The following is a 27904-nucleotide window of genomic DNA, read 5'->3' as shown; positions in this document are numbered from 1 at the left end:
AGGATAGTGGATACTTCAGCACTGCATTGTCATCGGGTCCAGGCAAAGCTCCCTCGTCAGATCTGGACACGGCCTGGATCCGGCAGGCTGCGGGAAAACCTCGGGATAAACAAAGACAGTAATATTAGCGTAGATGCCATTCTTCTTATGATGTAGCGAGTACATCAAGATTTAAGGGAAGTGTTCCCAGTTCCGGCTGACCTAATCTATGCAGCCTAACATTGAATTTATAGAAGTCTATAATGTATTATGTGTATGCTAGGTCAAAGAGATGTGTTTTTAGTCTAGCTTTGAACTGACAGAGTGTGTCTGCTTCCCGGACAATGGTAGGAAGACTGTTCCAAAGTTTTGGTGCTAAATAGGAAAAGGATCTCCCGCCAGCAGTCGATTTAGATATTCTAGGTATTATAAACTGGCCAGAATTTTGAGATCGCAATAGACGTGAAGGACTATAATGCGTTAAGAGCTCGCTCAAGTACTGCGGAGCTAAACCATTTAGTGCTTTGTAGGTAATCAACAATATTTTAAAATTTATACGATGTTTAATAGGGAGCCAATGCAGTGTTGACAGAACCGGGCTAATATGGTCATATTTCCTGGTTCTGGTAAGAACTCGAGCTGCGGCGTTTTGAACTAGCTGTAGTTTGTTTATTAAGCGTGCAGGGCAACCACCCAGTAGAGCTTTACAATAATCTAGCCTTGAGGTCATGAACACATGGACTAATTGTTCCGCATTTCCCAATGAGAGCATATGGCGTATTTTAGATATATTTTTAAGATGGAAAAATGCAGTTTTACAGATACTAGACACGTGGCTTTCAAAAGAAAGGTTGGTATCAAAGAGCACACCCAGGTTCCTAACCGACGACGAAGACTTGACAGAGCAGCCATTAAGTGTTAGACAGTATTCTGGGTTATTACGTGTGGAAGTTTTTTGTCCAATAATTAGAATCTCTGTCTTTTCAGAATTTAGTAGTAGGAAATTACTAGTCATCCAATTTTTTATATTAGCTATGCATTCCGTTAATTTTGTGAATTGGTAAGTTTCGTTGGGTTTTGAAGAAATATACACCTGAGTATCATCGGCATAACAGTGAAAGCTAACTCCATGTTTCCTAATGATATCTCCTAATGGTAGCATGTACAGAATGAACAGCAGCGGTCCTAGTACTGAGCCTTGTGGTACGCCATACTGAACTTGTGATCGATAAGACATCTCTTCATTTACTGCTACAAACTGATAACGGTCAGTTAAGTATGATTTAAACCATGCTAATGCAATTCCACTAATGCCAACATAGTTTTCTAGTCTATTTAAAAGAATGTTGTGGTCAATGGTGTCAAATGCAGCACTAAGATCGAGTAACACTAATAGAGAGATACAACCACGATCGGATGATAAGAGCAAATCATGTGTGACTCTGATGAGAGCTGTCTCAGTGCTATGGTACAGTCTGAATCCGGACTGAAAATCCTCGCAGATATCATTTCTTTCTAGAAAGGAACACAGTTGTGAAGATACTGCTTTTTCTAATATCTTTGACAGAAAAGGCAGATTCGAGATCGGCCTGTAATTGACTAATTCTGTAGGATCAAGTTGTGGTTTTTTAACAAGCGGTTTTATCATAGCCAGTTTAAAGGTTTTTGGTACGTATCCTAGAGACAAAGATGAATTAATGATATTAAGAAGAGGATATATGACCTCTGGAAACATCTCTTTCAGTAGCTTAGTCGGTATAGGATCTAACATACAAGTTGTCGATTTAGATGAATTAACGAGTTTGCAGAATTCTTCCTCTCCTATAGCAACAAATAAATCAAATTTTTCCTCAGGGAGACTACAATGCACTTCCTGATGCGATACTGTGGTAGACGGTTGCATAGTTATAATTTTGTCCCTGATATTATCAATCTTATAAGTGAAGAAGTTCATAAAGTCATCACTGCTGTGTTGCTTTGACACTTCTGAGCTTGAAGCTTTCTTTTTCGTTAGTTTAGCCACTGTTTCAAATAAATACCTAGGATTATGTTTATTTTCTTCTAATAGGGTTGAAAAATAAGCAGATCTAGCAGCTTTTAAAGCCTCTCTGTAAGCAATCGAGCTCTCTTTCCACGAAATCCGAAATACCTCTAGTTTAGTTTTCTTCCAGTTGCGCTCCATTTTTCTGGCTGCTCTCTTAAGGGCCTGGGTGTGCTCGCTGTACCACGGCGTTGGACTATTTTCTTTAATCTTCTTTAAGCGCAATGGAGCAACTGCGTCTAAAGTGCTGGAAAAGAGAGAGTTAAACGTTTCTGTTGCAATATCAAGTTCTTCTAAGCTATCCGGGATGCTGAGATGATGAAAATGATTAGGAAGATTATTGATAAAGCAATCTTTAGTGGCAGAAGTTATAGGTCTAACGTATTTATAACACGGAGTCGGCTTTGCAGCCTTGGCTAAATGTAATTTACATGAGACTAGATAATGATCTGAGATGTCATCGCTCTGCTGCAGAATTTCAACGGCATCAACATCTATTCCATGTGATAATATTAGATCTAGAGTATGATTACGACAATGAGTAGGTCCTGACACGTGTTGTCTAACTCCAATTGAGTTTACAATGTCTTTAAATGCCAATCCCAATGCATCTTTTTCATTATCTACATGTATATTAAAATCACCAACAATTAGTACTTTATCTGCAGCCAATACTAAATCTGATAGAAAGTCCGCAAATTCTTTGATAAAATCTTTATGGTGCCCTGGTGGCCTGTATACAGTAGCCAGCAGAATTCTCAAATGTGATTTATCGTTTACACTATATATTTTTACATTAAGCACCAATACTTCAAAAGAAGTATATTTAAAGCTACATTTCTTAGTGGTTTTGAAAATATTACTATAAATTACAGCAACACCTCCCCCTTTGCCTTTCAGACGAGGTTCATTTTTATAACTGTAATCTTGTGGGGTTGACTCATTTAAAATAATGTAATCGTTTGGTTTTAGCCAGGTTTCTGTCAAACACAGCATATCAAGATTATAATCTGAAATCATATCATTAACTATAAGAGATTTTGAAGTAAGGGATCGAATATTCAGCAACCCAAGCTTTATCATTTGCTCATCTGTATTATATCTGTTTTTTATTTGTTGAACATCAATTAAATTTTTAACCTGACGTTTTTTGGATTTCCAAATTCGGGGAACAGACACAGTCTCCATATGATGATATCTAGGTGAAAGAGGCTCTATGTGATGGGATTTATCTGACCTTGGTGACGTGAGGCCGCTAGCAGACGGTCGGTTTAGCCAGTCTGTCTGCTTCCTGACCTGAGCCCCAGATTGTCATGTTTTAGCTCTAAGACTATGAGCCAAATTACTAGAGAGAAGAGCAGCACCAGCCCAGGAGGGATGGATACCATCTCTTTTTAACAGGTCAGGCTTGCCCCAAAAACTTTTCCAATTGTCTATGAATTTTATATTATTCAGCGGACACCACTCAGACAGCCAGCGATTCAGTGAGGCCAATCTACTAACTATCTCATCACTCCTGCGAACATTAATTTTGGTGATCTCCGACTGGCGGAGTCGAACATCATTAGTGCCGACATGAATAATGATCTTAGAGAATTTACGATTAGCATTAGCCAGCACTTTTAAATTTGCTTTGATGTCAGGCGCTCTGGCTCCCGGCAAACATGTGACTATGGTGGCTGGTGTCTCTATTTTCACGTTCCGTGTGATCGAATCACCAATTACCAGGGCACAATCAACAGAATTCTCAGTGTGTGTTTCACTGAGTGGGGCAAATCGATTTGTTATGGGAATCGGAACGGAAGAGTGGTTCTTTGATCCGCGACTAGAGCGGTGATCTCTCACAGTCACCCATCTGCCCTGCTGCACGGGCTCTACTTCAGCCAGAACCGAATCATGTAAAGAGTTCACTATGCTAGGCGCATCCAAAACACTATCTAAAGCTCTAGCATTCTTACCATCCTCAATTAAAGTTTGGATGCGTGTCTCTAGTTCTGAAATCTTCTCCGTCAGCCTGACTGTCTCCTTGCATTTATCACATATAAATCCTATATTGCCATCGTAGAAGGCTATACTAAACATATGACATGTGACACAGGTGACAATAACAGGACAAGAACACATTACTCACCGTGTTTGTTAACTGATTTCTTACTTACCTGGACTTTATGAACTCAAAGGCGCGGGCGCGCGAGAGAAAATAAATATATAAATGAGCGCACGGGTGGCGCGTTAGCAGGCTAACGTTAGCGAGTTACTAGCGTGCTGTGTTGAAAATAACGGAAGCTAGAGATGTAAGGTTAATCTGAGATGTTGGGTAAGCTGTATTTAGTAGTATAAACAACTAGATAGTAAATGATGGCTCAAAACATAAAGAAATACGAGGCTCAGGCGGAGCTTACAGCCTCGAAGCAAACAAACACACAGCAGGCAGCGAGGCAGACAGGAGCAATCGATCACTCTCACTCAGTGAGAGTGAGTGAGAGTGAGTGAGTGAGAGCGAGTGAGAGTGAGTGAGAGTGAGTGAGAGTGAGTGAGAGTGAGTGAGAGTGAGTGAGAGTGAGTGAGTGAGAGTGAGTGAGAGTGAGTGAGAGAGTGAGAGAGTGAGAGAGTGAGTGAGAGAGTGAGAGAGTGAGAGAGTGAGTGAGTGAGTGAGAGTGAGTGAGAGTGAGTGAGAGTGAGTGAGAGTGAGAGAGTGAGTGAGTGAGTGAGTGAGTGAGTGAGTGAGTGAGAGCGAGTGAGTGAGAGCGAGTGAGAGTGAGAGAGTGAGAGTGAGAGTGAGTGAGAGAGAGTGAGTGAGTGAGTGAGTGAGTGAGTGAGTGAGAGCGAGTGAGTGAGTGAGTGAGTGAGTGAGTGAGTGAGTGAGTGAGAGCGAGTGAGTGAGTGAGTGAGTGAGTGAGTGAGTGAGAGCGAGTGAGTGAGAGAGCGAGTGAGTGAGAGAGCGAGTGAGTGAGCGAGCGAGTGAGAGAGCGAGTGAGTGAGAGAGCGAGTGAGTGAGAGAGCGAGAGAGCGAGTGAGAGAGAGAGCGAGTGAGTGAGAGAGCGAGCGAGCGAGTGAGAGAGAGAGAGTGAGAGAGAGTGAGTGAGAGAGAGTGAGAGAGAGTGAGTGAGAGTGAGTGAGAGTGAGTGAGAGTGAGTGAGAGAGTGAGTGAGAGCGAGTGAGTGAGAGAGCGAGTGAGTGTGAGAGCGAGTGAGTGTGTGAGAGTGAGTGAAGAGTGAGAGTGAGTGAAGAGTGAGAGTGAGTGAGTGAGAGAGTGAGTGAGTGAGAGAGCGAGTGAGTGAGAGAGCGAGTGAGTGAGAGAGTGAGAGCGAGCGAGTGAGAGAGCGAGCGAGTGAGAGAGAGAGTGTGAGTGAGAGCGAGTGAGTGAGAGAGCGAGCGAGTGAGAGAGAGAGTGTGAGTGAGAGAGAGCGAGTGAGAGAGTGAGAGAGCGAGCGAGTGAGTGAGAGAGCGAGTGAGTGAGAGAGCGAGTGAGTGAGAGAGCGAGTGAGTGAGAGAGAGAGTGAGTGAGTGTGAGTTTGAGTCTCTGTGAGTGTGTTTGTGTGTGTGTGAGAGTATGTGTGTGAGTATGATTATGAGTGTGAGTATAAGCGTGTGTGTGTGTGTGTTTACTCTTACCACTGGTTTAGATAGATAGATAGATAGATAGATAGATTGTTTATTTAGCCACACGACAATGCCGGTGGAATTCGTTTTCGGTACAGTATGTTTAAGCACTACATCATGTGTATGCATTACAAACAACAGATCGACAATACATTTCACAACAAGTGACAGTGCAAGATACAGTGGTTAAGTGACCGTGCATAGTGTATAGACTACTAAACTAGAGAGAAGAGTTCAGAGTCCTGATGGCTATGGGAAAAAAACTGTTTGTGAAACGTTTGGTCTTGGTAGAGAATGACCTGTAGCGCCTCCCTGAAGGAAGGAGCTGGAAGAGGTGATGAGCAGGGTGTGAGGGATCGGAGATGATTTTTTGACTGTATTCAGGTCTGGTGGAAGTGGTGCAGGACGCAGTGACTCTGGCGACGATCCATCAGGAATGGGGTTTATCCGGAGCGCTGAGGGAAGACACCTTAGAGAAGTGGTTCCACATGAGGAACAAGACTAAAGACGACTACGAGAAGGTGACGGATCAGTACTATAGCAAAAATAACATGTTTATTTCTGCAATCTATATTTTCTATTTGAGTGTGAAAATAAGTGTAAATACTTGCGATACTGACGTTGTTATGAGAGCATCGCTGCTCACGTAAAATATTGATACCAAATGTTTTAACTTGTAATTTTCTTACTTTGAAAAAATGAGTGTACAGCTGTCATTCAGACAGAAACACACAGACACACACACACAGACTGACCTCGAGTCTCTCACACACACACACACACTGTCCTTCCCTCAGGCTGTGCTGAACTTCCTCCACTCGTGTGCCGGCTGGTGTGTCGTCACGTTTGTTCTGGGCATCTGTGACCGTCACAACGACAACATCATGATCAAACACAGCGGCCACATGTTCCACATCGACTTCGGGAAGATCATGGGAAACGCACAGAAGTTCGGCAGCATCAGGAGGCGAGTGTTTGTTCTCTTGTCTCGTAGTCTTTGAGTAAACGAAAGGAAACCCTTGTAAAAGAAGCGTTTGTGAATGCAGAGACCGAACGCCCTTCATCTTCACGCCGGAGATGCAGCGCTTCATCACTGGCGGCGGCGAGAACCCTCAGCGCTTCCATCGGTTCGTGGAGCTGTGCTGTAACGCTTACAACAGCCTGCGCACACACACCCCACTGCTGCTCAGCCTCCTGCAGCCGGTGAGACCACACACACACACACACACACACACACCACTGCTGCTCAGCCTCCTGCAGCCGGTGAGACCACACACACACACACACACACCCCACTGCTGCTCAGCCTCCTGCAGCCGGTGAGACCACACACACACACACACACACCACTGCTGCTCAGCCTCCTGCAGCCGGTGAGACCACACACACACACACACACACCACTGCTGCTCAGCCTCCTGCAGCCGGTGAGACCACACACACACACACACACACACCACTGCTGCTCAGCCTCCTGCAGCCGGTGAGACCACACACACACACACACACACACACACACCACTGCTGCTCAGCCTCCTGCAGCCGGTGAGACCACACACACACACACACACACACACACACACACACACACACACCACTGCTGCTCAGCCTCCTGCAGCCGGTGAGACCACACACACACACACACACACACACACACACCACTGCTGCTCAGCCTCCTGCAGCCGGTGAGACCACACACACACACACACACACACACACACACCACTGCTGCTCAGCCTCCTGCAGCCGGTGAGACCACACACACACACACACACACACACACACACACACACACACAGACACTCTGAAGGGGGTTTATTCTGAGATAACAACCGGCTTTACAGCTTCACTTCACTGACTCATTCTGTTATCTGACGGTCTGTGTGTGTGTGTGTGTGTGTGTGTGTGTGTAGATGCTGGCGGCCGGAATGCCTGATGTGAAGGATGTCCGGGATCTTCAGTATGTTCATAATAACCTGCGGCCACACGACTCTGAGCTCGAGGCCACTTCATATTTCACCAGGTCAGCAGAGATCAGAGAATCCTGGAACTAATGTAGTGAAATATGTAAGAGATAATGTACATCGAGCCGGTTGTTATCTCAGGATAAACCCGACAGGGTGATCAGGATCAGGTGAAGGGGGTTTATTCTGAGATAACACACACACACCTGAAGGGGGTTTATTCTGAGATAACACACACACACACACACCTGAAGGGGGTTTATTCTGAGATAACACACACACACCTGAAGGGGTTTATTCTGAGATAACACACACACACACCTGAAGGGGGTTTATTCTGAGATAACACACACACACACACACACACACACCTGAAGGGGGTTTATTCTGAGATAACACACACACACACACACACACCTGAAGGGGGTTTATTTTGAGATAACACACACACACACACACACACACCTGAAGGTGGTTTATTCTGAGATAACACACACACACACGCACACCTGAAGGGGGTTTATTCTGAGATAACACACACACACACACACCTGAAGGGGTTTATTCTGAGATAACACACACACACACACACACACACACACACCTGAAGGGGTTTATTCTGAGATAACACACACACACACACACACACACCTGAAGGGGTTTATTCTGAGATAACAGCCGGCTGAATGTACATTATCCGAATATTACACGGCTGCTTGCACATCAGTAAATAATTAGACATGAAATATTGATCTGAGTTGAAATATTTTAATATCTCTTTAAACGCAAAGCTTCCGCGGAGAGAGCAGTTTCAGCGGCGAGATCAAACTAGACGGACATTTAAGAGATACGGTCATAACACTTATTACTCAGCATTTCAAGAAGAGATATTAATTTCAGATTAAACCATTTCAAAATCGTACCTGTTCGTATAGCGCTGATGACTTCAGTGACCCGGATGAGCCTGTGTTTCTGTTCTCAGCGGATGTTATGCTTAATGGCGCGATTGACCAATCAGAATCAAGCATTCCACAGAGCCGTGTAATAACTAACGCCTTCAACATTATCCTGCTGCCCTTTGAGTGTTTGTGGAGGTTCTGCTTTTTTAGGACTAGATTTTATTTTCTGTTTCAGAAAGATTAAAGAGAGCATGGAGAGTTTCCCTGTGAAGTTAAACTTCCTGATCCACAATATGGTGCAGTTTTCCTCCGGGAGACGTCCGGAGCCGCTGACTGACAGCCGGATCTCCAACAGATCCAACATCCAGCAGGCCGTGATCCAGAAATACAGCGGCAGCGGCAAAGATGTGGTGAGATTCCTTCAGGAAGACCTACAGAAACCGAAATTTCTCGGGACAGCAGCATGTGTCCAAATTTTAATCTTAACCGTTCTATTTCATCAGAAACGGTCTTGAAACAGGGCTTCAAGTGTAAAATACCGAACTTGTCCTTTAATCTTTTGAACTAAAAATAAGATTATCTCAGATAAGGCAGTCATACTTCAGTTTATACTTGCGTAATCTTGGCTTATAATGACGTAATCTTGGCTTATAATGACAAGTAAACAGAAAAGTCAAAGTATATTTGGGCAGTAAATATTTTTTTTCACATTTATTGTCTTCTTTCAGGTCCTCCAGCATCTCATTAACGTACATGTTCAAATATAGAGTAACATTGTTAGTTTAACTAATGTAGATAATGTTAACAAATGAAACGGTAACACTTTACAATAAAGCATGAACTAATAATGAACTGCATGTTTACAGCATTTATTAATCTTTGTTAATGTCAACATTTACTAATACTTTATTACAATCTTGGTAACATTAGTTAATGCACTGTGAACTAACATGAACAAACAATGAACAGCTTTATTTTTATGAAGTAACATTAACAAAGATTAACTAATCATGAACAATACATTTGTTACAGTATTTATTAATGTTAGTTGATACATTAACTAATGTTAACTAATGAAACCTTACTGTAAAGTGTTACCAATAAACAGGCCAGGCTGTGTTTGTGTAGTAAAGCGTAGTGAGTGTTCGGGTTCGAGCCTTCACAGACAGATGAACTCTAGCACACATCTAATGACTCCTAAAGACAGCAATGTTTCTCCTCCGTCAGACGTACGAGCTGAAGCTGACCATCGAGGACGGTTTCGTCATCAGTCACAAGAGCTTTGCTCAGTTCGGGACGCTCCACAAGCTGCTTCAGAAGCACTTCATCGAGTCCACACTGCCCAAGTAAGAGTCTGTTTACACAGCCGGCCCGAAGAGGTGTGTGAGTGAGTGTGTGTGTGAGTGTGTGAGTGTGTGAGTGAGTGAGTGAGTGAGTGAGTGAGTCAGTGAGTCAGTGAGTCAGTGAGTCAGTCCACAGCCGGCCCAAGGAGGTGTGTGTGTGTTCTTCCACAGCCGGCCCGAGGAGGTGTGTGTGTGTGAGTGAGAGCCGCACTGATCCTGATCCGCTGTTCTCCTTCTTCCAGGTTCCCCAGCTGGTTCCACATGTCCTTCACAGCGAGCAGGAGGATGGTTCTGCTGAACCGGTACCTGAAGGAGCTGTTCTCCGGGCCCTGCAGAGGAGTAAGCATGACTGAGCCGCTTCCCAGAGTTCACTGCACCATCACTGATGTTTCCCAGAGTTCACTGCACCATCACTGATGTTTCCCAGAGTTCACTGCACCATCACTGATGTTTCCCAGAGTTCACTGCACCATCACTGATGTTTCCCAGAGTTCACTGCACCATCACTGATGTTTCCCAGAGTTCACTGCACCATCACTGATGTTTCCCAGAGTTCACTGCACCATCACTGATGTTTCCCAGAGTTCACAGCACCATCACTGATGTTTCCCAGAGTTCACTGCACCATCACTGATGTTTCCCAGAGTTCACTGCACCATCACTGATGTTTCCCAGAGTTCACTGCACTATAACTGATGTTTCCCAGAGTTCACTGCACCATCACTGATGTTTCCCAGAGTTCACTGCACCATCACTGATGTTTCCCAGAGTTCACTGCACCATCACTGATGTTTCCCAGAGTTCACAGCACCATCACTGATGTTTCCCAGAGTTCACTGCACCATCACTGATGTTTCCCAGAGTTCACTGCACCATCACTGATGTTTCCCAGAGTTCACTCCACCATCACTGATGTTTCCCAGAGTTCACTGCACTATAACTGATGTTTCCCAGAGTTCACTGCACCATCACTGATGTTTCCCAGAGTTCACTGCACTATAACTGATGTTTCCCAGAGTTCACTGCACCATCACTGATGTTTCCCAGAGTTCACTGCACTATAACTGATGTTTCCCAGAGTTCACTGCACCATCACTGATGTTTCCCAGAGTTCACTGCACCATCACTGATGTTTCCCAGAGTTCACTGCACCATCACTGATGTTTCCCAGAGTTCACAGCACCATCACTGATGTTTCCCAGAGTTCACTGCACCATCACTGATGTTTCCCAGAGTTCACTGCACCATCACTGATGTTTCCCAGAGTTCACTGCACTATAACTGATGTTTCCCAGAGTTCACTGCACCATCACTGATGTTTCCCAGAGTTCACTGCACCATCACTGATGTTTCCCAGAGTTCACTGCACCATCACTGATGTTTCCCAGAGTTCACAGCACCATCACTGATGTTTCCCAGAGTTCACTGCACCATCACTGATGTTTCCCAGAGTTCACTGCACCATCACTGATGTTTCCCAGAGTTCACTCCACCATCACTGATGTTTCCCAGAGTTCACTGCACTATAACTGATGTTTCCCAGAGTTCACTGCACCATCACTGATGTTTCCCAGAGTTCACTGCACCATCACTGATGTTTCCCAGAGTTCACTGCACCATCACTGATGTTTCCCAGAGTTCACTGCACCATCACTGATGTTTCCCAGAGTTCACTGCACTATAACTGATGTTTCCCAGAGTTCACTGCACCATCACTGATGTTTCCCAGAGTTCACTGCACCATCACTGATGTTTCCCAGAGTTCACTGCACCATCACTGATGTTTCCCAGAGTTCACTGCACTATAACGTATGTTTCCCAGAGTTCACTGCACCATCACTGATGTTTCCCAGAGTTCACTGCACCATCACTGATGTTTCCCAGAGTTCACTGCACCATCACTGATGTTTCCCAGAGTTCACTGCACTATAACGTATGTTTCCCAGAGTTCACTGCACCATCACTGATGTTTCCCAGAGTTCACTGCACCATCACTGATGTTTCCCAGAGTTCACTGCACTATAACGTATGTTTCCCAGAGTTCACTGCACCATCACTGATGTTTCCCAGAGTTCACTGCACCATCACTGATGTTTCCCAGAGTTCACTGCACTATAACTGATGTTTCCCAGAGTTCACTGCACTATAACTGATGTTTCCCAGAGTTCACTGCACCATCACTGATGTTTCCCAGAGTTCACTGCACCATCACTGATGTTTCCCAGAGTTCACTGCACCATCACTGATGTTTCCCAGAGTTCACTGCACTATAACGTATGTTTCCCAGAGTTCACTGCACCATCACTGATGTTTCCCAGAGTTCACTGCACCATCACTGATGTTTCCCAGAGTTCACTGCACCATCACTGATGTTTCCCAGAGTTCACTGCACCATAACTGATGTTTCCCAGAGTTCACTGCACCATCACTGATGTTTCCCAGAGTTCACTGCACTATAACTGATGTTTCCCAGAGTTCACTGCACTATAACTGATGTTTCCCAGAGTTCACTGCACCATCACTGATGTTTCCAGTTCACTGCACTATAACTGATGTTTCCCAGAGTTCACTGCACCATCACTGATGTTTCCCAGAGTTCACTGCACTATAACTGATGTTTCCCAGAGTTCACTGCACCATCACTGATGTTTCCCAGAGTTCACTGCACTATAACTGATGTTTCCCAGAGTTCACTGCACCATCACTGATGTTTCCCAGAGTTCACTGCACCATCACTGATGTTTCACTGTGTCTATGACAGAACGAGTACGTCTGCAGCCTGTTCCTGGACGGACCGAACACCGCCGGCAAATCAGGTGACTTTCCATCGGTGACGTTTCCATCAGTGACAGCAGATTCTGATGATTCTCACAGTCACACTTCACTGTTAAAGCAGCGCTTTCACTTTCAGACGGGAGAAATACACAAATAATTACAATAAGATGAACTAACTCACTTAATTTGATGTAAATATAAAAAAAGATGAAGTAAAATTTTATTTAAATAAATAATTTATTTAAATGAATAAACCTTGATTTAAATGAATAATAAATACATTTGATTAAAATAAAACGAACTAATTTTTTTTAATTCTTAAGTTAAATAAATAAATTTGATTAAAATAAATAAACCTTGATTTAAATAAATAATACATTTTCATGAATTTAAATGAAAAGAAAATTAAAATAAGTAAACTTTATTTCAATAAATAATAAATAAATACATATATTTGATTACAATATATCAATAAATGATTTAAATGAATAAACCTTGATTTAAATATATAATAAAGACATCTGATTAAAATAAAATGAGTAAAATTAAGTAAATAAATAATACCTTTGATTTAAATAAATAATTTATTAAAATAAATAACTGAATAATCCTTGATTTAATGAAATTATAAATGCATTTGATTCAAATAAACAAATACATCTTACAGTGAAGTACTATAGTGTGTAAAAAGTAATGATGTAACGAAATAGAAACTAAATATTTTCCAAGTAATATTTTCTATATATTTATAATATAGATTTTTCCCAGTGTTAATGTCTTTATACATGAAACTTTGGAGCTGCCGTGTAAATGTCAGGACTCGCTCGAAGAGGATGATAAATCAGAGTTATAATAGTTATAATCATGTTTCATGATCTCAGTGATCACACACATCTGCTGTCGCCTGGCGTTGACTTGTTTAAGGATTCATTCACATATTTTATTCCCAAACCAGCGATATTTTGAAGGTTTAAATGGATTGGAATTTCCAAGCGCTTTACATTTTAACACGAGTTATTTCTTCTGTTTAAACACTGCAATATTGCGGCAGTTGTGCATCAGTTAGCGGCTCCTCGTTTCTGTTTGTTTCAGAACCAGACGCTCATCTCCGGCCACAGATCCAGCTCTACCTGTCTTATAAAGACTTCAAACTATCTGTCATGATAAAGCACTTGAAAAATATTGTGAGTCATTTTTCAACCCTTCTTGATTTGAAAATCATGATTTGACATGACGAGTTTAATGTGTTCACGTAACTAACTCACTCACACACACTACCGACCATAAGTCTCTTCTGCTCACCAAGGCTGCATTTATTTGATTAATATTTCACAACATTGCTGTTTTTATTGTATTTTTAGTTTACATTAGACGAACATCCAACTAAAACACTCCGTGAACGATGTATAAATAATGTTTTTGTGCTAACGTTCTGAGAACATTGTTAAAGACCAGATGATATAACCGTTACTGGAAGAGCTTTGCGAGAACATTCACTGGCTGGTGTGTTTTGAAGCAGATCTGTGTGTGTGTGTGTGTCTCTCAGAGGTTGTCTAACGGCTCGTGTCCGGATGCGTATGTGGTTACGCGACTGAGACCCGATCCACACGACCAGAGCAAGAGGAAGACCAAAGCGGTCCGCAGCAACGACAACCCCACATTCAACGAACTGGTGAGAGAACACCTTCATCTGTACCTGTGTTTCCAGCCGCCGTGGGTCTGAGCGTGAGATCTGCTGTTTCCTCTCAGATCGAGTACCGGAACGTGCTGAAGCTCCACGGCCGTGTGCTGGAGGTCACGGTGAAGAGCAGGAAGGCTTTCGTTGCGGCCACAAACGTGGTTCTGGGAGAGAGGGTTCTGGACCAGGAGAAGTGGTTTCCTCTGGGCTTCTCTGCAGTTTAGAGACCAGCTTTACTCAGCGCTCACTGAACAGAGCCATCAGCTGTTCATATGATCTCGACGTTTCTGGTAGAGATCATATCATATGAAGGAAAGATGGCGATCAGTATTAATAAAGCTCATGGGATGGAGTTTGCCACGGTCTCCTTGGTCTCCACGTTAAAGCTGTACTTTAAACTATTGTAGATCGAATTCTCTGTATTCTAGAGCTGCTTTGTTGTACTTGTATTATAAGTTGTATTAGAAACCACTGATTCTTCACACACTGATTTTACTGTAAAGCTGTTTTTAAGGAATTTGTATTGTATGAAGTGCTAAATTAATAAAAGTAAAACTTGATAAATATATATGGCAAGAACTCTTCAGTCATAAAGAGCGTTGAGCAGTTTCTGAACACAGTGTAACAGCAAGAGCTGGTTTCCCAGAACTCAACCGTGTCGGCCCGGATCCGGCCCAGATCCGGCCCGTGTGGAATACTGGATCCGGCCCGGATCCGGCCCGTGTGGAATACCGGATCCGGCCCAGATCCGGCCCGTGTGGAATACTGGATCCGGCCCGGATCCGGCCCGTGTGGAATACTGGATCCGGCCCGGATCCGGCCCAGATCCGGCCCGTGTGGAATACTGGATCCGGCCCAGATCCGGCCCGTGTGGAATACCGGATCCGGCCGACACTGTTGCTGTCTGGGTGCTTCACTGAACAAACACTGCAGGTTTTTATGTCGTAACAGCTCAATAACACACATATTGCTTTTTCCTTTTATTCATGCTTTGCAAACATAAAAATTGTCTTGTCTACTCATTTCTTTTTAAAATGAAATTATTTATCTTCAAATGTTCTAAGTTCATTTTCTATAACAAATGTCTTGGACTTGCTTGCAGATCATCATACATTACTCTGGCAAACCCGAAACCGCTCGAGAGACCGAGACACGCGTTATAGACGCCTTGCAGAATCTGCAAACCGGTAATAATTGCAACAAAATAAGCCTTTTTTTAATTTATGAATCAACTTTTCACATAACAGGTGTTTACTTGCACAAGACACAATAACTGCTGAATTATGACTCCATTCCTAAGTTTAGAATAAGGTTGTAATGTATGTGAGATGCGTCTGTATTTGCCAGTTCACAAGGATCAAGTTATGATTTCCTGATGTTTAATAACCGCCGCACAAAGTTTTTCAGGACGAGACCTAGAGATAAAGAGGAGTTAATAATATCAAGAAGACCATGGGCCTCATTTATAAAGCGTTGATCTTATAGTGCGTGTACGCTAAAATCCACGCAAACGTTCATATGAAACCGGTCTTTGACGTGAAGAGTGCTGATGGCGTCACGTCCGGTCTGGAGAGTCACTCTAGTGGCAGAGTGGGAGAACTGCAGGATATCTGGACATCTCGCCATCTTTAAAGTAAAGGATTTGGACGTTGACGGGCTCTTTAACATGTAAATTTACATGAATTATGCAACTTTTAAAAGTGGAGATCGGAAGCCATTCAGCTCAATTTCAAGATGATTTGCGAATTACGATGTATAAAGCGAGGCGCGTGCACGTTACAGTAGTTCATCACACCTACGCACATCTGAAAAATGATTTAATATTTCTAAACGAGGCCCCTTGTATAACACATTGAATGTTAAACAAAAACTAATTAAAGTTTATGATACTCGAGTTTATATCAAAACATATCCTAGTCAGCTTGTTTCCCATGTGGTGTTTTGTGGATGATATGGATAGAAATTCTCTAAATGACTATTTTGTACACATGAACCCCTGATCTGGCCCTCTCAGCTGGAACTGCTGAATCTCTGAACCCGAAGCGTTCCTTCACGATGATTCCCTTTCCAGCGCCTTCACTGTATCTGTTCTTCTCCGACGAGATCATCACACACACCTGAAACAAGGACCTCACACACACACACACACACACACACACACACACACACACACACACACACACACACACACACACACACACACACACACACACAATCATTTTCACCTCAGCTCGATATGAGAGCTCGTTTCTGCCACAGAATAGGAAATGAAGGAAATATAAATGCGGCTTTTTCCTCACAATTGCGAGTGAAGAATCTCAACCCGAGTTTGTGTTCGCACGTTCTTGTGTTTTCATCGATTGATCAATACGAATAATTTTGCTTCAGAATGAATGGCTGATGTGTCTGACATGCTTATCTTCATCATCCTCATCATCCTCATCCAGGTGTGATTCTGGAGGAGCTTTATAGCCATTCTTGTTTTGTTGTAGCATTTTCGTGGCAGTGAGGTTTCCTGAGCCTGATCACATGTGTGAGGAGTGCAGATGAAGAGGGAAGGAGTGCAGATGAAGAGGGAAGGAGCGTGAGAAAGAGACATCAGTGTGGAGAGACGAGGACGAGGATCCGCTAGTGTAGAGGACTGGCTTCTGCGGATCAACTCCATCAAACACAGTTCATCAAAGTTACGAGCAGTTGCAGGATTAACGAGAGCGTCGAGCTTCTGGCCTTCAACAGCAGATCCTGCTCCTCAGATCCACTGTCCTGCAGTTCAGCTCAAACATGATCACACACACACACACACACACACACACCTGACAGCCCCTCTGATTAGGCGAGGACTAAACTCAGCAGGGCAGTGGGTTTGAGGAACTGGAGACTTGCCGTTGTGAGATCCAGAAAGTTGTGTTCTGTGAACATTTCAGCAACACAGCAAACAGAATCCATTAATCACTAGCAATGTTTCCATCCAAAGTTCTCAGTTGAACTGGAATATGGCATAGCACATTTGTGAATAAAGCAGTTTCCATCACATGTTCCAGAATACAAAATCTTCACTTCCTGGGAAACTGGCCTAAAATATCAGTAATGCAATCCTTCTGTTTCCCTCCATCATAAACGAGTGTGTGTCGAGCGTCATCAAAACGAGTGTGTGTCAAGCGTCAGGCAGTAACGCTGTCGTGTTCTCTGGCGTTCGGGAACACACTCGTGTGTGTGTGTGAGACACTTCTGGAGGGAGTTACACCACATCACTCTGATCACACACTCCCGACTTTCAGAAACACCAAACCAACATTAGAGACGCTGCGACGCCATTGGTCCGCTGGTTACTCCAGTTATCCAATCACAGCTGACGCTGAGGCACATCGAAGGATTCATAGTTTCCATCGTAGTTTATGTGCTTCTAATCAGATACTGAATCGTTCACCTCGATGAGTTATGATGTGCATCCAGTGTTTCTCCAGACTTCACACTTACACAAGCTCGCTCTCAAACGCCAGACATGAAAACACATCCCACAGCTTGATCCACAGATATTCAAAATGTTTGATCGCACTGAGAACTGTAGACTGTACAAATATAGACTGTAAAAGCGATCACAGGCAATGTGACATTGTTTTACTGTACAGTGTGTCTCTTTATAAAGAGTAAATGTTTAATATCCGTTCCCGTGGTCAGTTGATCAACATCACATCATCCCTCTAGTGTGAGCCATCGAAGAGAACAATATAACATCATGAACTCATCAAACACAGAACTCTACATTAGTCTGACGCTTCTGAATATAAAACAAAAAGCCATGTATTCACATCAGCACTGCACTGCATTGTGGGAGTTATTTCCATCAACATTCAGACAAACCTGAACAGAAAGTGGCAGCGAAGAGAAGAGGAGAATTCTCTTACGAGCCTCAAAAATGGAGACGTCTGTTTGCCGCAGTACAGAAATTGTTTTATTTTTTTTTCTTTTATATACGGATGGCCTTTAAAAGTTTTAGACAGAAAAGTTTTACACGAGATTAAGAGGGAAATGAATTCCTTTCTCCTTGATGTTGTTCGAGTCTCTCCTGTTTTCTGTCTATCGGGCACTTCTGAAGAATTGGCACCTCAGTCAACATGAGTCGTGTGTGTGTGTGTGTGTGTGTGTGTGTGTGTCAGATCCGTGTGAGCTGGTGCCACAGACTCGAGGGAAGAATACTCTCCACCTTCTCCATGATGAAGTTCAGCGGCGCGAACAGCGTGCTCAGAAACTGAGGAGAGACGGAGAGAAACCTGTCAAACTGCTCTCCATCACAGCGTTCAGTCACATGATCAACACAGTCACATGATCAACACAGTCACATGATCAACACATGATCAACACACAGTCACATGATGAACAGGTGATCTGACTGGAACGGGCCGATACTGATATCTGATTATTCTGCCAATAGCCGTACTATAATATTACAGGTTAAAAATAAACACAGATACCCAGACTATTATATTCAAATATTTATTTTTACATATAATAATCACACTCTAGTTGTATACAAACATTTCAACGGTGCGTACGGTAGTTCATAAACCTCTTCATGACGAGACGACGACTGGGACTCAACCGCTCGATTACTATGGATTTATTTTATGATCTCTTTATGAACGTTATGAAGCGTCAGAGTTCTTTCAGTGGAGGGACAGAAATCTCTAATATCAGTAACCCTTTACTTTAAAGCCTTTATATGTATAATCAGAGACAATTTATATAGAGACATGCCACTTCCTCAATCCTCAGTACAACTATATAGGGAAAACCCATAACGCCAAAGATGGCGGTTGTATGCACATGTCCCGCCCCTCCCGCTGGAAAGCCAATCGTCTGCTTTTAACAGTCAAGCCGGGAAGCATGTAAGCCTATCGTCTGGTTCCACTGACGCACAGTTGAGGTTTGCAACAGCGGAGACGAGAACCCTTGCGCATGCGTAGTAAACGTATAACCTGTGGGGAAAGGCCTTTTAAACCTTATTTTGGGGCAAAGTCATCAAACTTTTTCAGGGATTTTTATCATATTTTACTGCTGTTTCTATACAAGCAGTTTTTATGTCCCGGTGACAAACTGCAGTTCTGACTCTCTGCCCATTCATTTAGATAGGAGCCTGGTCTTGTTAGTCCGAAATAGCTGCCCGGAGGCGTTGCCAAGATGGCGGCCGAGTGGCATGACTTGCCTAAAAGGACTTTGGTATAATGCATAATAAAAGTATTATTAATGTATTAATTGTATGATCTAATCATGAATAATTGTAATCACAGTTATAATACATTGTAATATTTATGTTGCCCCTTCAGAAAGTCTAATGCATTAAAACACGCGACAAACAACCAAGGAATCTGCAAATATTATAATGCATTTTAACTTTGGTTACCATTATTTATGAAAAGATCTCATGCATGATAATGTGCTTTGAGAAAGCCTTTATGATGCATGAGCGAAACTCTTCTGTGTGGCTGATATGAGGGAGAGTGACTGATGACAGTGAAGGATGCTGGGTAATGTTGTGTTTGTGTGATACTCACGGCTTTAGCGAACACTCCCATGAGCTCCGGGAACTGGTGTGTGAGCAGCGCTAGCATCGCCGTGAAGGAGCAGAGACCCGCCGTGAACAGGATGAAGAACGGCAGCTCTTTCTTAGGATACACTGACACCTCGTGGAACACTGCTTACACACGCACACGCGCACACACACACACACACACACACACACACACACACACACACACACATTCAGGGTTAACTACTACTGCAACATCCGTCAATAATCACATGACTTAAGTGACACTGACGCGCGTTCATCGCTCACACATGAACACACACAGATTCAGTCGCGCAGGAGGAACACACACTGATTCAGTCTCGCAGGAGGAACACACACTGATTCAGTCTCGCAGGAGGAACACACACTGATTCAGTCTCACAGGAGGAACACACACTGATTCAGTCTCGCAGGAGGAACACACACTGATTCAGTCTCGCAGGAGGAACACACACTGATTCAGTCTCGCAGGAGGAACACACACAGATTCAGTCTCGCAGGAGGAACACACACTGATTCAGTCTCGCAGGAGGAACACACACTGATTCAGTCTCGCAGGAGGAACACACACTGATTCAGTCGCGCAGGAGGAACACACACAGATTCAGTCTCGCAGGAGGAACACACACTGATTCAGTCGCGCAGGAGGAACACACACTGATTCAGTCGCGCAGGAGGAACACACACAGATTCAGTCGCGCAGGAGGAACACACACAGATTCAGTCTCGCAGGAGGAACACACACTGATTCAGTTCCTCCTGCGAGACTGAATCATTGTGTGTTACTCCTGCGAGACTGAATCTGTGTGTGTTCCTCCTGCGAGACTGAATCTGTGTGTGTTCCTCCTGCGAGACTGAATCTGTGTGTGTTCCTCCTGCGAGACTGAATCTGTGTGTGTTCCTCCAGCGAGACTGAATCTGTGTGTGTTCCTCCTGCGAGACTGAATCAGTGTGTGTTCCTCCTGCGCGACTGAATCAGTGTGTGTTCCTCCTGCGAGACTGAATCTGTGTGTGTTCCTCCTGCGAGACTGAATCTGTGTGTGTTCCTCCTGCGAGACTGAATCAGTGTGTGTTCCTCCTGCGAGACTGAATCAGTGTGTGTTCCTCCTGCGAGACTGAATCAGTGTGTGTTCCTCCTGTGAGACTGAATCAGTGTGTGTTCCTCCTGCGAGACTGAATCAGTGTGTGTTCCTCCTGCGAGACTGAATCAGTGTGTGTTCCTCCTGCGAGACTGAATCAGTGTGTGTTCCTCCTGTGAGACTGAATCAGTGTGTGTTCCTCCTGCGCGACTGAATCAGTGTGTGTTCTTCCTGCGAGACTGAATCAGTGTGGGTTCCTCCTGCGAGACTGAATCTGTGTGTGTTCCTCCTGCGAGACTGAATCAGTGTGTGTTCCTCCTGCGAGACTGAATCAGTGTGTGTTCCTCCTGCGAGACTGAATCAGTGTGTGTTCCTCCTGCGAGACTGAATCAGTGTGTGTTCCTCCTGCGAGACTGAATCAGTGTGTGTTCCTCCTGCGAGACTGAATCTGTGTGTGTTCCTCCTGCGAGACTGAATCAGTGTGTGTTCCTCCTGCGAGACTGAATCAGTGTGTGTTCCTCCTGCGAGACTGAATCAGTGTGTGTTCCTCCTGCGCGACTGAATCAGTGTGTGTTCCTCCTGCGAGACTGAATCAGTGTGTGTTCCTCCTGCGCGACTGAATCAGTGTGTGTTCCTCCTGCGAGACTGAATCAGTGTGTGTTCCTCCTGCGAGACTGAATCAGTGTGTGTTCCTCCTGCGAGACTGAATCAGTGTGTGTTCCTCCTGCGAGACTGAATCAGTGTGTGTTCCTCCTGCGAGACTGAATCAGTGTGTGTTCCTCCTGCGAGACTGAATCAGTGTGTGTTCCTCCTGCGCGACTGAATCAGTGTGTGTTCCTCCTGCGAGACTGAATCAGTGTGTGTTCCTCCTGCGAGACTGAATCTGTGTGTGTTCCTCCAGCGAGACTGAATCAGTGTGTGTTCCTCCTGCGAGACTGAATCTGTGTGTGTTCCTCCTGCGAGACTGAATCTGTGTGTGTTCCTCCAGCGAGACTGAATCAGTGTGTGTTCCTCCTGCGAGACTGAATCTGTGTGTGTTTCTCCTGCGAGACTGAATCTGTGTGTGTTCCTCCTGCGAGACTGAATCAGTGTGTGTTCCTCCTGCGAGACTGAATCTGTGTGTGTTCCTCCTGCGAGACTGAATCTGTGTGTGTTCCTCCTGCGCGACTGAATCAGTGTGTGTTCCTCCTGCGAGACTGAATCAGTGTGCGTTCCTCCTGCGAGACTGAATCTGTGTGCGTTCCTCCTGCGAGACTGAATCAGTGTGCGTTCCTCCTGCGAGACTGAATCAGTGTGCGTTCCTCCTGCGAGACTGAATCAGTGTGCGTTCCTCCTGCGCGACTGAATCAGTGTGTGTTCCTCCTGCGAGACTGAATCAGTGTGTGTTCCTCCTGCGAGACTGAATCAGTGTGTGTTCCTCCTGCGAGACTGAATCAGTGTGTGTTCCTCCTGCGCGACTGAATCAGTGTGTGTTCCTCCTGCGAGACTGAATCTGTGTGTGTTCCTCCTGCGAGACTGAATCTGTGTGTGTTCCTCCAGCGAGACTGAATCTGTGTGTGTTCCTCCTGCGAGACTGAATCAGTGTGTGTTCCTCCTGCGCGACTGAATCAGTGTGTGTTCCTCCTGCGAGACTGAATCTGTGTGTGTTCCTCCTGCGAGACTGAATCTGTGTGTGTTCCTCCTGCGAGACTGAATCAGTGTGTGTTCCTCCTGCGAGACTGAATCAGTGTGTGTTCCTCCTGCGAGACTGAATCAGTGTGTGTTCCTCCTGTGAGACTGAATCAGTGTGTGTTCCTCCTGCGAGACTGAATCAGTGTGTGTTCCTCCTGCGAGACTGAATCAGTGTGTGTTCCTCCTGCGAGACTGAATCAGTGTGTGTTCCTCCTGTGAGACTGAATCAGTGTGTGTTCCTCCTGCGCGACTGAATCAGTGTGTGTTCTTCCTGCGAGACTGAATCAGTGTGGGTTCCTCCTGCGAGACTGAATCTGTGTGTGTTCCTCCTGCGAGACTGAATCAGTGTGTGTTCCTCCTGCGAGACTGAATCAGTGTGTGTTCCTCCTGCGAGACTGAATCAGTGTGTGTTCCTCCTGCGAGACTGAATCAGTGTGTGTTCCTCCTGCGAGACTGAATCAGTGTGTGTTCCTCCTGTGAGACTGAATCAGTGTGTGTTCCTCCTGCGAGACTGAATCAGTGTGTGTTCCTCCTGCGAGACTGAATCAGTGTGTGTTCCTCCTGCGAGACTGAATCAGTGTGTGTTCCTCCTGCGCGACTGAATCAGTGTGTGTTCCTCCTGCGAGACTGAATCAGTGTGTGTTCCTCCTGCGAGACTGAATCAGTGTGTGTTCCTCCTGCGAGACTGAATCTGTGTGTGTTCCTCCTGCGAGACTGAATCTGTGTGTGTTCCTCCAGCGAGACTGAATCTGTGTGTGTTCCTCCTGCGAGACTGAATCAGTGTGTGTTCCTCCTGCGCGACTGAATCAGTGTGTGTTCCTCCTGCGAGACTGAATCTGTGTGTGTTCCTCCTGCGAGACTGAATCTGTGTGTGTTCCTCCTGCGAGACTGAATCAGTGTGTGTTCCTCCTGCGAGACTGAATCAGTGTGTGTTCCTCCTGCGAGACTGAATCAGTGTGTGTTCCTCCTGCGAGACTGAATCAGTGTGTGTTCCTCCTGCGAGACTGAATCAGTGTGTGTTCCTCCTGCGAGACTGAATCAGTGTGTGTTCCTCCTGCGAGACTGAATCAGTGTGTGTTCCTCCTGCGAGACTGAATCAGTGTGTGTTCCTCCTGCGCGACTGAATCAGTGTGTGTTCTTCCTGCGAGACTGAATCAGTGTGGGTTCCTCCTGCGAGACTGAATCTGTGTGTGTTCCTCCTGCGAGACTGAATCAGTGTGTGTTCCTCCTGCGAGACTGAATCAGTGTGTGTTCCTCCTGCGAGACTGAATCAGTGTGTGTTCCTCCTGCGAGACTGAATCAGTGTGTGTTCCTCCTGCGAGACTGAATCAGTGTGTGTTCCTCCTGCGAGACTGAATCTGTGTGTGTTCCTCCTGCGAGACTGAATCAGTGTGTGTTCCTCCTGCGAGACTGAATCAGTGTGTGTTCCTCCTGCGAGACTGAATCAGTGTGTGTTCCTCCTGCGAGACTGAATCAGTGTGTGTTCCTCCTGCGAGACTGAATCAGTGTGTGTTCCTCCTGCGAGACTGAATCAGTGTGTGTTCCTCCTGCGAGACTGAATCAGTGTGTGTTCCTCCTGCGCGACTGAATCAGTGTGTGTTCCTCCTGCGAGACTGAATCAGTGTGTGTTCCTCCTGCGAGACTGAATCAGTGTGTGTTCCTCCTGCGAGACTGAATCAGTGTGTGTTCCTCCTGCGCGACTGAATCAGTGTGTGTTCCTCCTGCGAGACTGAATCAGTGTGTGTTCCTCCTGCGAGACTGAATCAGTGTGTGTTCCTCCTGCGAGACTGAATCTGTGTGTGTTCCTCCTGCGAGACTGAATCTGTGTGTGTTCCTCCAGCGAGACTGAATCTGTGTGTGTTCCTCCTGCGAGACTGAATCAGTGTGTGTTCCTCCTGCGCGACTGAATCAGTGTGTGTTCCTCCTGCGAGACTGAATCTGTGTGTGTTCCTCCTGCGAGACTGAATCTGTGTGTGTTCCTCCTGCGAGACTGAATCAGTGTGTGTTCCTCCTGCGAGACTGAATCAGTGTGTGTTCCTCCTGCGAGACTGAATCAGTGTGTGTTCCTCCTGTGAGACTGAATCAGTGTGTGTTCCTCCTGCGAGACTGAATCAGTGTGTGTTCCTCCTGCGAGACTGAATCAGTGTGTGTTCCTCCTGCGAGACTGAATCAGTGTGTGTTCCTCCTGCGAGACTGAATCAGTGTGTGTTCCTCCTGCGCGACTGAATCAGTGTGTGTTCTTCCTGCGAGACTGAATCAGTGTGGGTTCCTCCTGCGAGACTGAATCTGTGTGTGTTCCTCCTGCGAGACTGAATCAGTGTGTGTTCCTCCTGCGAGACTGAATCAGTGTGTGTTCCTCCTGCGAGACTGAATCAGTGTGTGTTCCTCCTGCGAGACTGAATCAGTGTGTGTTCCTCCTGCGAGACTGAATCTGTGTGTGTTCCTCCTGCGAGACTGAATCAGTGTGTGTTCCTCCTGCGAGACTGAATCAGTGTGTGTTCCTCCTGCGAGACTGAATCAGTGTGTGTTCCTCCTGCGAGACTGAATCAGTGTGTGTTCCTCCTGCGAGACTGAATCAGTGTGTGTTCCTCCTGCGAGACTGAATCTGCGAACGCTTCCGGAATAAACCCAAACATGACGCTTCCCTGTTTCTGACATTAACATCCTTTAGAATTACTGGAATTTCACCATTTATTTTTTGAGAGAAACTTGACTTTTACCAGTTTTCATAATGTAGTGTGTGTTCATTTACATGATAATATTATGAGGAAACTAGATAAGTAAAATAAAGTGTTTGTGTTTGTGTGCACACACAGGAGAAGCTCTTACTGGGCAGCAGTTCCCGGTCCGCGGTCTCGGTGCACACCGGATACGGGTAAAACAAGTGTCCTTTCTCCAGAGGATACGGGATCATCCTGAAAGCTGAAGCATCAGTCCATCAACAGCAGCAAACACACATCTAATGCCTCTCCAACACAACCACAATCTGCACTCTCATCCCAACCCTTCAATACCAGTTCTTCCGTCTCTGCCACTGGTGGAGTTCGTGTTCCTCGCCGCTGTTTAAAGTCCCCCTGTGTCGATCACTCTATCCCTTCAAACTCAGCTTTCATCACCATAATGTCATATTTACATGTTTTTTCGTAAAAAGAAAATGTCTTCATGCCTTATCTTGAATGTAACTCGACACCCTTGCCTCATTTAATATGCGCGGTTCTATGAATATGCAGATGAGCCCCGCCTCCACTCACTCCCTCAGCTCAGAGATCCACTGGTTGACGATCACACGTTGATCTGATTGGTTACAAGGTCGTTTGTGACGTCAGAAACACCAGCGATTTCAAACCGTGTGTTTGAGACTGTCTTTGGTTCACTGCAGTTTTAAGGAGGCAATTCTAGGGGTGCGAATCTTTGGTCACCTCACGATCCGATTCCAGAACGATTCTTTATCTACCTTCCCCCCCTTATTAATTCATTAGTTTACATAAGTAATTAAGTACTTTTTAAAAAATAATTACAAATTAATTTGTTTTTATTAAAACAGTTGTAGCCTATGTTAAGAATTTTAAACTAATAGAACTAATATAACAAATAATAAAGAGCATAGAAAAATATAACAAACAACAAACAAAAAGTGCTTTCAGTAGCCTATAGATTATCTGAACGTTTTCCATTCAAGAACTGTGAGTGATTTTTCTTCATCTTTACTGTTGTTTTTTACTATGACATCATAGACTGCGGGAGATCTATTAAGCTGCATTCACGCACGCATCTCTTTTGAAATAAAAGAAGTAATGCGGTGTGTCCTGTCCGTTTAATCCCTTAAGACATAACTGGCTGTGTTTACGTTAATTTTGCCCAAGTACATTAAACCACTACACGGAGTCGCGGCAGCGCGAGCAGTCTCACAAACAAAGCGCGCGTCAGCATTCGAAATTGAAAGCAGCCTTCTGTTAGTGAGGTTCATATTTTAAATAAATAAGTCCACTGCATTCCAAACCACATAAATGATGACTTCGTAGAGCATTTGTAAGGAAAATACCGACGGGCGAGACAGCACACTTCAAGTGTAACATCACAGAAAGCGCGCGTCTCTCACAGCGTATCCTGTGCAATGAAGCCTGTGAATGTGCTTGTAATTCGCTTCAACCTTTCCGAACTTTATGAAAGATTATTTTACGGAAGGTTTGAGTGGTGTATGTGTGTGAGGAATTGGAAGCAAGCAGAATACGGGTGTTTCTAAAGGAAACTCAACGTCATCGCACATCTGGTTAAAAACTAAGCTCAGAATCGATTCTGGAATTCTCAATTCTCTTTTTTCCTCCCACCGCTATACTCAGCAATGCTGTCGACTTATGAACTTACACATGGTGTGTCTTATAGCGTATTAAACACCACATAGACACATAAACAACATTAAACGCTTCATTTTCAACACAGGGGGACTTTAATATTCAGTAATATTGTTGGTCAGACTGCACCGACTGCTATTGGATGAGAATGAAGCTCGATCATCTTCTGTAGAGCTGAATCTGAATGTGATCTCATATTTAATGAAGTGTGCATCACTGACTCTGTTATTCTGCTGTTAGTTACAGTGAAGCTGCTTTGAGGCGCTCTGGACTGTATGAAGCTGTAGAAATAGAGCTGACGCGCAGCAGTTTTCTCTGAATCTGACATGATATCAGATGTTGAGTCATGATGTTGAGTAAAGTTACTGTGATGGAGTCGTCCGTCTCTGATATGGTTCATGGTTCTAGACTGTGACTACTTAAAAAAACAAGAAGTGTCAATTTAGATTTCATGGAGACTTTATGGAATATTGCAGTGTTTATTGTAAATGATTTATCGGTTCACATCATTATTGTGTTGATAATCTTGAATCAGAATAACAGCAGCATCTCTTCTCTTCTCTGATGACGAGGGCGGGGCTTTAACCTGTCACTCACATGAGATCAGCCAATAGCAAACCACAACCATCCAATCAGTTCCCCACAGACACAATCAAGCCCCGCCCACATGTGTTCTTGTTCCAGAAGCGCTTCTCATTAGAGCAGAGTGTGTGTGTCACTCGTCTTCAGTGTGTGTGTGTGTGTGTGTGTTGTGTGTGGGTCCCTCATCTTCAGTGTGTGTGTGTGTGTGTGTGTTGTGTGTGGGTCCCTCATCTTCAGTGTGTGTTGTGTGTGGGTCCCTCATTTTCAGTGTGTGTGTGTGTGTGTTGTGTGTGTGTGTGTGTGTGTGTGTTGTGTGTGGGTCCCTCATCTTCAGTGTGTGTGTGTGTGTGTGTTGTGTTGTGTGTGTGT

The 27904-nt window shown here is 44.6% G+C and overlaps 2 protein-coding genes across 2 annotated transcripts in view; one reads left to right on the top strand and one right to left on the bottom strand.

Moving 5' to 3' along the window:
• Positions 1-14652, top strand: part of pik3c2g (phosphatidylinositol-4-phosphate 3-kinase catalytic subunit type 2 gamma) — a 71067-nt gene extending 56415 nt beyond the window's left edge. The window contains exons 23-33 of the mRNA XM_056272216.1: positions 6008-6144; positions 6421-6590; positions 6670-6826; positions 7537-7646; positions 8722-8896; positions 9714-9832; positions 10072-10168; positions 12591-12645; positions 13697-13788; positions 14151-14276; positions 14354-14652. Coding sequence (XP_056128191.1) covers positions 6008-6144; positions 6421-6590; positions 6670-6826; positions 7537-7646; positions 8722-8896; positions 9714-9832; positions 10072-10168; positions 12591-12645; positions 13697-13788; positions 14151-14276; positions 14354-14506 — 1391 coding nt within the window. The 3' untranslated portion in view covers positions 14507-14652. The remainder of the gene's footprint in view (positions 1-6007; positions 6145-6420; positions 6591-6669; positions 6827-7536; positions 7647-8721; positions 8897-9713; positions 9833-10071; positions 10169-12590; positions 12646-13696; positions 13789-14150; positions 14277-14353) is intronic.
• A 3559-nt stretch (positions 14653-18211) lies between these two features.
• The window catches only part of LOC130106025 (suppressor of tumorigenicity 7 protein homolog), a 14465-nt gene continuing 4772 nt past the window's right edge, over positions 18212-27904 (bottom strand). Inside the window, exons 2-4 of the mRNA XM_056272221.1 lie at positions 25431-25523; positions 19835-19974; positions 18212-18531 (exon numbers count right to left, since the gene is read on the bottom strand). Coding sequence (XP_056128196.1) covers positions 18436-18531; positions 19835-19974; positions 25431-25523 — 329 coding nt within the window. The 3' untranslated portion in view covers positions 18212-18435. The remainder of the gene's footprint in view (positions 18532-19834; positions 19975-25430; positions 25524-27904) is intronic.

The sequence above is a fragment of the Rhinichthys klamathensis genome, unplaced genomic scaffold (assembly GCF_029890125.1).
Source record: "Rhinichthys klamathensis goyatoka isolate OS25496 unplaced genomic scaffold, OSU_Roscu_1.1 h1tg000332l_1, whole genome shotgun sequence".
In the NCBI taxonomy this organism is placed as follows: domain Eukaryota; kingdom Metazoa; phylum Chordata; class Actinopteri; order Cypriniformes; family Leuciscidae; genus Rhinichthys; species Rhinichthys klamathensis.
The sequence above is the reverse complement of the archived record's forward strand: the minus strand, read 5'-3'. Positions and strand labels throughout refer to the sequence as shown.